General features: G+C 44.3%; 1 protein-coding gene across 1 annotated transcript in view; it reads left to right on the forward strand.

Annotated features, from left to right (window-relative positions):
- Positions 1-14,044, forward strand: part of LOC111968171 (receptor-type tyrosine-protein phosphatase gamma) — a 328,528-nt gene that overhangs the window by 276,590 nt on the left and 37,894 nt on the right. Inside the window, exons 10-14 of the mRNA XM_070442954.1 lie at positions 1,338-1,522; positions 6,504-6,612; positions 6,957-7,006; positions 7,367-8,150; positions 11,317-11,455. Of these exons, the coding sequence (XP_070299055.1) occupies positions 1,338-1,522; positions 6,504-6,612; positions 6,957-7,006; positions 7,367-8,150; positions 11,317-11,455 (1,267 nt within the window). The remainder of the gene's footprint in view (positions 1-1,337; positions 1,523-6,503; positions 6,613-6,956; positions 7,007-7,366; positions 8,151-11,316; positions 11,456-14,044) is intronic.

A 14,044-nucleotide genomic window follows, 5' to 3' on the forward strand; every position in this document is an offset into this window, starting at 1 on the left:
ACTATTTTGTGCTAACGCTCCCATCTATCATAGAGTCCTGAGGGGCTTTGGGGCCTGGGAGGGGTGATGGATATATCCTCTTATGCCTTTCATCACAGAGACACCCCTTACCTACTACCTCACATTCACTTCTCTTTCTTTCTCTCTCTCTCTCTCTTGCTCTCTCTCTCTCTCTTTCTCACACACTCTCTCACTCTCACATACACGTGCGTGCACGCAGAGAGAGTGACAGTGCAGGCTGACCCACCACAGCTGGGTGTTATCTAGAGGACACCATGTGCGTGTGTGTGGAGGTCAAACAGGTTCCATTGGCCCATCCAGCCAGGCAGCAGTACAGGGGGAGAATGGAGTGACTAATCACTTTAGTAATGCCAAACTACATGGGACTATTCATCGGGATATTCATTGATAACCGCATTGCTGCTATTTATGACTAATGAATTTAGTCACACATAATAGGCTATTGTTATGCATACTTTATCATTCTACAAATATAGTGTACTCACACATATCAATGCTGTTTGTTTAGATCATGTGTTATATTCATCCTCGGGGTATTAGTAATATTGATGCTGATGATTCAATTGTAGGCAGGATTTGGTTCCTCAGTCCCATCCATCTGTCTTTTCTAGGTGTGGATGACATCTGTTAAGGTGAGGGGATTATCGGAGAAATAGAGCAGATCTCCATAAAATGTATCTTTGAATAAAACAGGGTTTGATTATTGAAGTGATTTCTTCAGCTTGCTGACATGTACAGTGATGAACCCCTCTGCTGTGGAGACTACAGAGCCATGGAGCTGCCTGTGACGCCATGTTAACGCCATGCAGAGCTGAGGACTGGAGGACTCTGCTCATACTGGTCAAACAGAGACATCTAGTGGCCACATGAGGAAACAACACCACTGCTGAGCAAATCCACTACATGTTGTATGGAGGCATAGGGAATAGGGAGATATGAAACCAAGATGGAAGGCCTGGAGGATGGTATATATGAGTGCCTGTGTTATGTTAGCCCTCAGACCGATACTACTGTCTGGTGGAACGACTCCATGACTCCATGACACAACTGCCTCAAAGCACTGTTAACACACAAATCTCTCTCTCCTCAGCACGTCTCTCTCCTCATCACCCTCGGCTAAGTGTCTACATGTACCGTATGTGTGTGTGGAGAGTATACAGTACATACATCTGGGTGTCCATTGTGTGTGTGTGTGGTGGGTTCTCCTATCCTCATTTGTCTTAGATTACAGATTGTTGTGGGACCACAGTCTCCTCTTTCTTTTTTCCCATCTCATTTCTCTCCCCTCTCTCTCCCTCCCTCCCTCTCTCTCTCAGTGTGCAGCAGTGCTCCCATCAACATGAAGGTGCAGCATCTGAACCGCACGGCCCTGGGGGTGCGATGGACCCGGCCAGAGTTCACCTACCACCCGCCAATCATCTCCTTCCTCATCTCCTACAGCTGGACTAAACACGACGAGTCCTACGAGGAAACGCACGTCACCGACAGCCAACACAAACTGGTCAGTTACTCTACACCACACCCGCACACACACAGGCACATACACAAGCACACTCACACAACTTTACCACACACAGTGACAGTACAGAAACTGATGAGATCGACTGACAAATTATGGTAAATTGGCTGCATATTAGACTGCATGTGGAGACTTACTGTAGTGACACTGTTGGTAGCTTGACCTTGGAACTTGCATTATGAAACACCAATGTAAGGATCAGAGCAGCCCCCAGCCATTTAACAGCAGCAGCACTGGCATTTTAAACACCCACAGCTCTTTTTCTATCCTGCCATTGTGTTCCGATTGGGGGATGGGATTTAATGAGGAGGGATTCCTGCCTGCTGATAGAGGGAGGGAGAACAAGGGACAGCGGAAAAGAGAACAGAGGAGAGACTTGGCAGTTCTTTTCTTTGAGGGCTGCCCGTTATTAACGGAATATCATCTCCTCATGTACCACAGCCGCTCACGTCTCAGCCATTCTTCCTCCTCTCATCACTCCTTCCTGTTCTCTCACTCTTTTATTATTTCTCTCAAGCTCCATCTATTTCTGTTTCATTCTCTCTCTCTCTCTCTCTCTCGCTCCCTTTCTCTCTCTCGCTTTCTTTCTCTTTCTCCATCATTCCCCTCCCACTCATTCTCTCTCTTGTTCTCTCCCTCTCCCCCTCCATCTCTCCTCCTTTTCTTTCAGATTGTCATTTCCATTTTAATTCTCTGTCTTCTCCCTGGGCACTTCCACTATGCGGGTCACATTAGGGAGCGCATGGCACATCCAGGCTTTATGAAACCTGTCGTCAGAATCCATGGAAAGGCCCACTAAACCACTCCAGCCCTGCCTGCCGTTGGTCTTTACAGCCCTCTCCACTTGTAATAACCGCCGGGAACAGGGCAGACACATCCTTAACTGAATTAAACTGTGCAGAAATTGCATAAATCATGGAGGAGATGGTGGTGGTGAGGGGAGAACAAACGCATTTACTTAATGTAAAATGTAGTTGTGCGGCGAGCCCTCCCTGGCGATCGGACACCGGAGAATGTGACTTATGATAATAGCCATTCCTCATGCATTTAGCGGTGGATTGGACCGCCATCTCCCCGCCGTGGGGATAATTAATGCGTGTTATCTGGAACGCGTCCACCATAAAGAGAAAATAGGAAGGGAGAGAGAGGTGAGGTGTTGGCTAACTCAGGCCTGTCTCAACCGCCCAAACTGCATCCTAATTAAAAATAGGTTATACATTGTTGCCCAGGGTGATTTACATTGCATCCTAATTAAAAATAGGTTATACATTGTTGCTACAGTTTTGCTACAATCGTACCACTCAAGACTGTGGTAAACTCATTGTTTGTTGTCTAGAGAAAGCAGGAAAGGAGAGGGAGACAGAGGGAGAGAGGAAGAGGGAACATTTATTTCTCCCATCCTGCTCTAACCTTCATTCTTTGACCACTGCCCTCTGTGCTGTGTTTGAGTCAAGGGGCAGGCTGTGTTGTGTAGGATTCTAGACTAAGGTGTGTGACCTCTCCAGGAAGGTACCCAGAACTCATCTAAGTATGTGTGTGTGTGCATGTTTATTACTGTGTGCTCTCGCCACCCGACCTAAGTGTACAGTAGGTGTACACACACTCCTTCTCTATAGCAGACAATGGTGTGTCTGCTAGCTGGATGGGTTTATGGGAAGTGTTCTGTAGACGATTCCACATCCTGTGTGTGTGAGCACGGCCGTTCGCTATGTGTGTGTGAGCATGGATAACATGGACAATCACTATGTGTGTGTGAGCATGGATGGTCTCTCTGCGTGTGTGAGCATGGATGGTCTCTCTGCGTGTGTGAGCATGGATGGTCTCTCTGTGTCTGTGAGCACGGATGGTCTCTCTGTGTCTGTGAGCATGGATGGTCTCTCTGTGTGTGTGAGCATGGATGGTCCTCTCTGTGTCTGTGAGCACGGATGGTCTCTCTGTGTCCTGGTGAGCATGGATGGTCTCTCTGTGTCTGTGAGCACGGATGGTCTCTCTGTGTCTGTGAGCATGGATGGTCTCTCTGTGTCTGTGAGCATGGATGGTCTCTCTGTGTCTGTGAGCATGGATGGTCTTTCTGTGTCTGTGAGCATGGATGGTCTCTCTGTGTCTGTGAGCATGGATGGTCTCTCTGTGTGTGGTGAGCATGGATGGTCCTCTTGTGTCTGTGAGCATGGATGGTCTCTCTGTGTCTGTGAGCATGGATGGTCTCTCTGTGTCTTGTGAGCACGGATGGTCTCTCTGTGTGTGTGAGCATGGATGGTCTCTCTGTGTCTGTGAGCACGGATGGTCTTCTGTGTCTGTGAGCATGGATGGTCTCTCTGTGTCTGTGAGCATGGTGCTCTCTGTGTCTGTGAGCATGGATGGTCTCTCTGTGTCTGTGAGCATGGATGGTCTCTCTGTGTCTGTGGAGCATGGATGGTCTCTCTGTGTGTGTGAGCATGGATGGTCTCTCTGTGTCTGTGAGCATGGATGGTCTCTCTGTGTCTGTGAGCATGGATGGTCTCTCTGTGTCTGTGAGCACGGATGGTCTCTCTGTGTGTGTGAGCATGGATGGTCTCTCTGTGTCCTGTGAGCACGGACGTTCGCTATGTAAGTGTGAGCATAGATGGTCTCTCTGTGTCTGTGAGCATGGATGGTCTCTCTGTGTCTGTGAGCATGGATGTCTCTCTGTGTTGTTGAGCAGGATGGTCTCTCTGTGTGTGTGAGCATGGATGGTCTCTCTGTGTTCTGTGAGCACGGACGCGTTCGCTATTGTAAGTGTGGCGCATGGATGGTCTCTCTGCGTGTGTGAGCATGGATGGTCTCTCTGTGTGTGTGAGCATGGATGGTCTCTCTGCGTGTGTGAGCATGGATGGTCTCTCTGCGTGTGTGAGCACGGACATTCGCTATGTAAGTGTGAGCATGGATGGTCTCTCTGCGTGTGTGAGCACGGACATTCGCTGTGCCAAATACATCCTCCTTTAGTTCTGTTGGATCAATCACTCAGTGTGCAGCAGGAGCCATGCACCCCTGCCCCGACAGAATTGATATTTGAATGCGTGTATGCGCCAGTGGCATAGCGCAGTTTCGCGGCGCCCCCTCCCCCTCACACGAATTGAGCAAAGGTCCACCCCCAACCCAATAATTTTTTTCTTTTGCCATGGAGCAGAGAATTTTTTTTGTAGCTAATCTCATGCAATTTGATAAATTTTGCTATTTTAAAGCTCAGGGACAATCTCAACTTTTTTCCCGCTAATATTTGTCTTAATATTAGCAACATTTTAAATACAGTGCATGTATTCAGACTCCTTTACGTTTTCCACATTTTGTTACGTTACGACCTTATTCTAAAATTGAGGAAATTGTTTTTTCCTTATCTACACACAATACCCTATAATTACAAAGCAAAAACAGGTTTTGGAATTTTTTGCTAATTTATAAAAAGTACAAAACTGAAATATTACATTTACATAAGAATTCAGACCCTTTACTCAAGACTTTGTTGAAGCACCTTTGGCAGGGATTACAGCCTTGATTATTCTTGGGTATGACGCTACAAGCTTGGCACACCTGTATTTGGGAGTTTCTCTTATTCCTCCCTGCAGATCCTCTCAAGCTCTGTCAGGTTGTATGGGGAGCGTTGCTGCACAGCTATTTTCAGGTCTCTCCAGAGATGTTCTATCGGGTTCAAGTACGGGCTCTATCTGGGCCACTCAAGGACATTCAGAGACTTGTACCGAAGCCACTCCTGCGTTGTCTTGGCTGTGCGCTTAGGGTCGTTGTCCTGTTGGAAGGTGAACCTTCGCCCCAGTCTGAGTTCCTGAGCACTCTGGAGCAGGTATTCATCAAGGATCTCTCTGTACTTTGTTCCGTTCATCTTTGCCTCGATCCTGACTAGTCTCCCAGTCCCTGCCGCTGAAAAGCATCCTCACATTATGATGCTGCCACCACCATGCTTCACCGTAGCATGGTAAAGGCACAGCTTCCTAACTTTTTTTTTTTTTTTAAATGCAATTAACTGGATTTATTTCAACTCCATCAAACACTGTAAAAAAAAAACATTTGTATGTGTTTAAAGGCCTTGCTTGTTTAATTCTAACATTATATTATTAAAATATTTTTTTTTTTATTATAGCTCCAGGGCTAATTTCGTTAACATTTTGCCATGTTTTTTAGATTTAGAACATAAAACAACATTTATAAAGCAAACATTCTCTTAGGTCAGCACAGCTAATACTTCCATTGTTTAAGCATGTTGCAGAACAGTGCTAAAAACTTGTTTTTGAATATTGACACAAAAAAAAGTGACAGAGCTGACAACAGATACTCAAACAGACATATATTTGCCTCAAAAATTAATTAGTAAAATATGGAAAATGATTCATTTGAATCCCCATTTAAAAATAACCATTCTGTCAGATCTTCTAGAACTCTGACGGAGTTGATGTAAAAGAAAGTCTGATGCAGTGTAGTTTTCTTATACATTCAAGTGGTATACAATGGTAGCAATTGTGTTTTTCCTCAGTTGCTTTATAACTCTTAACCTAATTATATGTAACATTTTAACAAAAATTCATATTCTATGAAGCAGATGGAGTTGACAGTTTATGGTTGTGACCATGGTGATTCCAATAGTGTTTGTTTAAATCTATCAAAAGTAGAGAATTTTACAGACCATGAGTGGTCTTGCTGCACTACATGTATTGAGGACATGAATAAGGGGTCCTTATAGTATAGCTGACTGCATATTCCTGATTAATTTAAGATTTTAGACAAATCTGATGGAGTTGACCAAATCTCTGAACACATCTTTTAAGAATCACAGTTTTGAGATAAATATTCTTTAAAGTTACAGAGCGCTACTGCAAAAAACTACATGAGATAATTGTTCATTTAATGGTGTGTTCATATTATATCTCAAAGCTTGTGGGCCCCCCTGCCTTGCGATGGCTGCGGGGGGGGGGGGGGGGGGGTTTGTGTGTTACAGGAAGCTGTCATCACTCCAGTGTCTCCTGATGTGCTGTATCTGTTCCGGGTGCAGGCTGTGTGTATGAATGACATGCGCAGTGACTTCAGCCAGAGCATGCTCTTCAGAGGTGACTCTTCCTCATTATCATCCTCCTCATCATCCTCATAATCCTCTGTCCTTCATTTTTCCTTTTCACTTTTGTAAAAATAATCTGTAAATATTTTCCTCAAATTTCATCACAGTCTATATTTATCTCAAATCTCTTTGTCTCTTGTTTTGTTCCCTTATTGTCTTGTTTAGTGATGCAGAGCTGCCTCTTTCCCCTCCTCATCATGATATCTCTGTCTGTCTAAATGCCTATGCCGATTTGTTGCAAAGCTAGAATCAATAGCGCTATTACACTGTCTATACAGTAACATATATTTTGTGTTATCATTGGTTAACAAGTTTCATGTTATGTTCTCCTTTCAGCTAACACAACCAGGATATTTGAAGGGACGAGGATAGTGAAGACTGGGATGGTGAGTGCTGCGTGAACACTCTGTAGTACTACCTCTTTCCAACAGGGAGCAGCACTGTCTCATTATTAAACCTCTGTGCTGGAGAGCATGCTCTGTCACTCCGATACTGTCCACTCCAAAGACATTCATTTTAACTACAGACCACAGATATAAATGAAATGTCCTATGTCAGTAATGTGCAGATAACAGATGATGTACTTGGTTGCTTTTTATTTTCAATTGATGAAACAGTTCCACATATTTATTATGTCACATGGCTATTATGTCATTACATTTTTCAATCACTTGTCTCTTTTCCCTCCCTCTCCTACCAACTCACCTTTTTTCCCGCCTCCCCCTCTCCCTACTTTCTCTTCCCAGCCCACTGTTTCCCCAGCCTCCTCGGCAGACATGGCTCCCATCAGCTCCGGCTCCTCCACCTGGACCTCCTCCGGCCTCCCCTTCTCCTTTGTGTCAATGGCGACAGGCATCAGCCCCTCCTCCAGTGGTAGCCAGGCGACGGTGGCGTCCGTGGTGACTAGTACCCTACTGGCAGGGCTAGGGTTCAGTGGTGGGGTCATCTCCTCCTTCCCCAGCTCTGTGTGGCCAACCAGAGCCCCATCCTCCAGCCAGAATCCCACCGCTGCCACCCCTCGTCAGCCCACCAGCGAACCAGCAGCCTCCCAGAGCGCAGACGCAGCCAAAGACAATGGAGAGGGCTCCAAGGACAGGGAGAAAGGTGCGAAAGGGGAGGGAGAGGAGGGAGAGAAAGAAGGAGAGGAGGATAAGGAGGAAGACGAGGAGGAGAAAGAGAAGGAGACAAAAGAGAAGAAAGCGATGGCAGACAAGGTAGAGAAGCAGACGAACAGCACGGTAGTGAAAGAGCCGCCCACGGCAGCACCAGCCTCGACTGCCAAAGAGAAAGAAAGAGAAGGAGGGGAGAGTGAGACTGAAACTAACACAAGCAGCACTACGCCCTCTAGTGCTGAGGAGGACCAGCTGGTGACACACACACAGAGTACGGTGGAGACAGACACAGTGGTGCCCCCTACCTTGGAGCTAGGGAATGACACGGCAGAGTTCCCAGACCCAGACAGCCCCTCCCCCACCCTCCGGCCCAGCACAGGAAGGGACAAAAGCCACTGGCCATTCTCCATACACACAGGTGAGCACAGGCATTATAGTACCTTCTCTTTTTTTATGTAACATTTATTTAACTAGGCAAGTCAAATTCTTATTTGCAACTGCCTACCCTGGCCAAACCCAGACATTGGGTCAATTGTGCGCCACTCCCAATCACGGCCGGATGTGATGCAGCTTGGATTCAAACCAGGGACTGCAGTGACGCCTCTTGCACTGAGATGCAGTGCCTTTGACCGCTGCGCCACTCGGGAGCCCTCTCTTCAGTTCATTATGAGAAAAATAATGAAAGGGCATCAGAGCTGGACCAAGTTGTACTCCCTGTCTCAACTTGTGATCTTTTTCCTTTCTTCAGTATGTGATTCCTCGTATTACATTTTAATTATTTAGCAGTTATCCAGAGCGACTTACAGGAGCAATTAGGGTTAAGTGCCTTGCTCAAGGGCACGTCGGCAGATTTTTTACAGAGTCAGCTCTGGAATTCAAACCAGCGACCTTTTGGTTACTGGCCCAACACTCTTAATCGCTAGACTACCTGCCACCTTATAATAAGACTTTAAAGTGGAAAGGAATATGACAGCCTTGTATTAGACATACTTTACCATGGTTCAGTTGTAATGTTTTTTCATACCCACACATACCCACTTACACGCACACTAATGCCTACAATCCCTCTTGTGTTTGTACTGAATGACATACTGTAGGTGTTGAGCAGTGTTAGGGTGCTAATTAAAAAAACTTTTTTTTGTTGAGAAAACCATCAATAGAGTTGAAAATGCGATGGAAGCCCATTTAACTTGGATTTTTTATTCGGTACATGGGAATATAACCACAAAAACTATACATATGTGCACTATGTCATCACGCAACTAGTTTGATCTGCAACAAGAAAATTTGATGGAATCACAACTCTGATGGGAATATGCACATATTGTTTTTATGCACATTTTTGAATATTTGCATGAAAATCTGTCACCAATTTGAATGGAAAAAACATAGCTCATGACATGTCAGATTTAGATTCGCCTGAGCAGCCACTAGTGGGCGCTATGGATCTACAGCACCCACTAGCTGCTGCCCAGGCTAGATTTAGATATGATAATTTTTCACGAAGTAGTTTGGATGTTGTGAACTACTTTTTTAAAGTAACTTTAGTTATGTAAAATATATTTTTCTTAAAGGTAGCTTTAGTGTAGCTTAACTTCTTCCAGTGTGAAGTAATTGGTAGCTTGGCAAACTATATTTTCAGAGTAGCTTCCACAAAACTTGTGTTGAGTAAAGTGATCTGCCCAGGAAAGCTCTCTACATACTGAAAGACTGTGGCTAATGCTGAGATACACTGCTGGAAGGAGGCTTCTAAACTGCCACTGCCTTGCAGACAGCCTTAACTACAATTTGCCATGTACAATATTGATTAGGTCTGCTGGGTTATACTGTAATTGACATTTTATGGAAAACCATAATATTACACAGTGACATTATAGCTATTTCTGTTACCTACTTGGTTTACAATTTGATGATTAAATATGAGTGACTCCCAAAGACAAGGACTCAAATGAAACATGTGTTTGATAGACATTTCTGGGGGATAGGACCTTCCTCTCTTTCCTTCCTTGTTTTCTGTTCCACCTCTCTCTCCTTCATTATCTCTTCCACTCCCCTTACCCTCCTCTCTCATCTTTCCCACTTTCTCTCCTTTCCTATATTTCCCTTTGCACCTCTGTTTTTCCCTACACCTCTTTCGATCGCTCTCTATTTATTTCTCTCTCACATTGTCTTTCTCACTCCCCTTCTCTCCATCCTTGTTGTTTCCCATTCCTCCTCTTCCTCCTTCCTCCTCTCTCTCCCTCCTTGGTGTTGTCTTTAGGCTGAGTGCTGGCCTACTTTCAGACCCAGCGAGATGAGCTCGGAGCAGAGACACCGCTGCAGGGGAAAAACCTCTGCTCCATTTATAACTCCCTGCCTGGCACTAGAGTCATGTAGGCCTTGTGTGCATTGGTGTGTGAGTCTGTGTGAGTGTGTGTTTGGCTGCATGTGTGTGTGGTGACCCGTGTGTGTATCCTTCGATGCAGGTTTGTGACTGGCTGTGTGTGCATTATCGCATTTGTTTGTTTGCCCCTGTTCGTCCGTGTGCACTTCCACTGGCGCTGTGTTTTGGGACGACTCGTCTTCGAGTGAGAGGCAGACAGGAGAGAGCAGAACAGAGCAGAGTGGAGCAGCACACGATGGTTCCCCTGCCAGTATGGTGTGTGTGGATGGTAGGGAGAGAGAGAGCGGCTGTGGTAGTGGCTGGCTGTGCTGCAGTGCAGGGGACTGCTGTCTCGGCCTCCAGGGCTACCCCCACTGTGCCACTGCTGCTACCACCCGGGCTCCTGCTGCAGAATAAAGCCATGGGGTCCGGGAACAGCACAGCAGGAGAACCAGCCCTGGGTAGGTAGGGTTGGGGGTTAGCGTGGAGGGGGGCTGGCTCAGGATGTTTGGGATCTAAGTGGAGCACTTATCTGGGTAGCTAGATAAACTGGCTTTGTAGCACCAGGGTTGCCTTCATAAATAAACAGATTATGATTTGATTACTGATGTTCTAATAGTCTCCAATATCAATTCATCTTTGTCGTTTTTGGTTGTTGTTGACCATGTTTTCTCCTGTGTGTGTGTGTCTATTAAATATGATCCAGGATTGGATTGTTCCTGTCTGTGTAAAGCACCAGTCTAGATATAGTAGGTTAAGGGGCTGATGATGATGTTGATAGCCACACTACCTGCCAAAATCTAACTTTAGAATACTTGTCTTTGATAGAACAGGAATGTCTTGTCACTGGTAGCATTTGGCATGAAGAGAGGCTACTGTTTCTTTGGTAAGCACTGCAGAACATTCTCCAGCACATTTTTTTGGGTATTATAGTATAGTTTCTTAGCAAACATTCTGCCTGATCATGTATCCAGCATTTTACCAAGGTAAATTAACCTGTAACATGTGTCTTCAGTTGAGAAGATGGCTAGTGAATTTGATCACATCATTGTTTATTATTATTTTGTGGTTCATTTTGTACCTTTGTGAAGCTCAGTTAAACCTGGCTAAATGTGTCTTTGTCCTCATTCCCCACCTCTCCTGTTCCGGATCAGCATCCCCAATATGTCCAGTAAATGTTGCTGTTATTCTGACTGATTGTATGTCCTCTCCCCTCCTACAGAGAGGACTAGCATGTCCAACCTGACCCAGCAGGGTCCCCCAGGGGTGGGGAGGGTGGAGTGGATCATCCCCCTGGTGGTGGTCTCTGCCCTCACCTTCGTCTGTCTCATCCTGCTGCTGGCTGTGCTCGTCTACTGGAGGTGGGTACTATAACACACTGAGACATCACACTCATGTAGCTGAATAAAACCTTTCAGGAAGAATGTTTCCCCAAATCCTGTTGATATAGTTTGAAGAAGGGTAGGGCTAGCACGATTACCGTATAATCGTGTAACCGATGATTATGGAGGAAGGCCCTCATGAAAAAAATATAAATAAAATTGACTTAACATGGGAAGGCCGGACATTCCTGGGTTGAGTCAGTTTCCACGGTAACATGGACTCTTTACAAAGTGATGAAACTTTGTGTTGCAGCAAACAAGTATTTGGTTGCCTAGGCAACACCCCCCTCTCTGCAGCTGCAGCATATGCAGACAGAAGTGGAAGAGAGGAGAAAATGTGAATTTTTAAAAACTATGAATAAATAACATTTGCTATTCAAGCGATTATAACGGTGGCTGCAGTCATTTGGCTGACCAATAATTACAGTATGACCAGTCATCCAAAATTCCATGACCACCACAGCCCTAAAGAATGGTGAACATAGAGCAACATACACAAAGACAGCCAGGTATAGGCTACACACCAATGGCGGTCGGTGTCGTTTAAGATGAGGGAGGAAGAATTTTTTTTTATGAGCATGGGCTTATTTCTATTACAGCATATTGGATGACTGTCATTCATATTCCATTCACCCAGCTCAATGTAATATCGATACGTTCAGGCTACTACATGATACTCAAATTTTCCCTATACCCATTATGAGGTTGCTACAATCTAGCATACAAATGAAAGTTTACAACATAGGTGAACAGGTCGAGAGAAATTAGGAGTAATCAAAGTGACAGACAGTGACACATTTAATACCGCCTTGCACACTCTTGCCTGCACATGTAGGTTGTAATCATTAGTCCAACAGTTGCAAACGAGAGTTCCTATGGGACAAATTCAGGTATGTTTATCCACATTTCATTCTGTTTGCTTCCGTTTAAGAATCAGCAGAGTGAATACATTTATAAACAGCATGATCACTTTGCTCATTGTATATATTATTCCTTCTCGCATCTACACTCTCTAATCCTCTTACCTTTCCCCTTTGCTTGTGGACTTCAGTGCACAATACAACAGCTGTCTGTGACCAGGTGGAAAAAACTTTCCAAGCCAAATTTTCATACCATAACCTCTACACACAGCCGACAGTGGTGTCACCATATTAACGGAAATTTTTACCTAGCTACTAGAACTAACGCGTTAGTAAACCCGCTACAATCATACAGTACAGTGTACAGCAAGCAGTTTAGCAGTTACACTGGCAGGCCCCTGTGGCAATACATTAATAAAACCAAAAGCTTATCATGACTTGGAATAGTTCCAGTGTTGGATAGCCATAGCCAGCTAGCTAACATAGCACCCCTCTCTGTTTGAACCCGGGGGTTTAAGTAGGCTAAACTAGCTATCTGCATTCGCTAGCTAAGTTAGTGAAAGTGAAAGTTAAAAAAATCTATACAGTACCTGTCAAAAGTTTGGACACCTACTCATTTTTCATTATTTTTACTATTTTCTACATAGTAGAATAATAGTGAAGATATCAAAACTATGAAATAACACATATGGAATCATGTAATAACCAAAAAAGTGTTATACAAATCAAAATATATTTGAGATTTGAGATTCTTCAATGTAGCCACCCTTTGCCTTGATGACAGCTTTGCACACTCTTGGCATTCTCTCAACCAGCTTCATGAGGTAGTCACCTAGAATGCATTTCAATTAACCTCTCTGCGCTAYGGATCCCTTTAGCGGGATCATTTTCCTAAACAACCGCTGAATTGCAGGGCGCCAAATATTACTAAAAATATTTATAATCATGCAATCACAAGTGAAATATACCAAAACACAGCTTAGCTTGTTGTTAATCCACCTATTGTGTCAGAATTTGAAAATATGCTTTACAGCGAAAGCAATCCAAGCTTTTGTGAGTGTATCAATCAATGCTAGAACAGCTAGCCCCAAATTAGCATGGTCACGAAAGTCAGAAAAGCAATAAAATTAATCGCTTACCTTTGATAATCTTCGGATGTTTGCACTCACGAGACTCCCAGTTACACAATAAATGTTATTTTTGTTCGATAAATATTACTTTTATAACAAAAGAAACGCCATTTGTGTTGCGCGTTATGTTCAGAAAACCACAGCCTCGTTCCGTTCGACGAAAATTCCCAAAAGTATCCGTAATGTTCGTAGAAACATGTCAAATGTTTTTTATAATCAATCCTCAGGTTGTTTTTAACATACATAATCGATAATATTTCAACCAGACCGTAACCTATTCAATAAAAGAGAGAAAGAATATGGAGAGCTACCCCTCTCGCGCGCAGGAACTAATCAAAGGACACCTGACTAGTTTTGAAAAATCGCGCTAATTTTTCAAAATAAAAGCCTGAAACTATGTCTAAAGCCTGGTCACAGCCTGGGGAAGCCATTGGAAAAGGAATCTGGTTGATACCCCTTTAAATGGAAGAAAGACGGGCAATGAAACACAGATTAAAAAAAAAAAATCACTTCCGGGTTAGATTTCCTCAGGTTTTCGCCTGCAAAATCAGTTTTGTTATACTCACAGACAATATTTT

This window comes from Salvelinus sp. IW2-2015, linkage group LG1 (assembly GCF_002910315.2).
Source record: "Salvelinus sp. IW2-2015 linkage group LG1, ASM291031v2, whole genome shotgun sequence".
Classification (NCBI taxonomy): Eukaryota; Metazoa; Chordata; class Actinopteri; order Salmoniformes; family Salmonidae; genus Salvelinus; species Salvelinus sp. IW2-2015.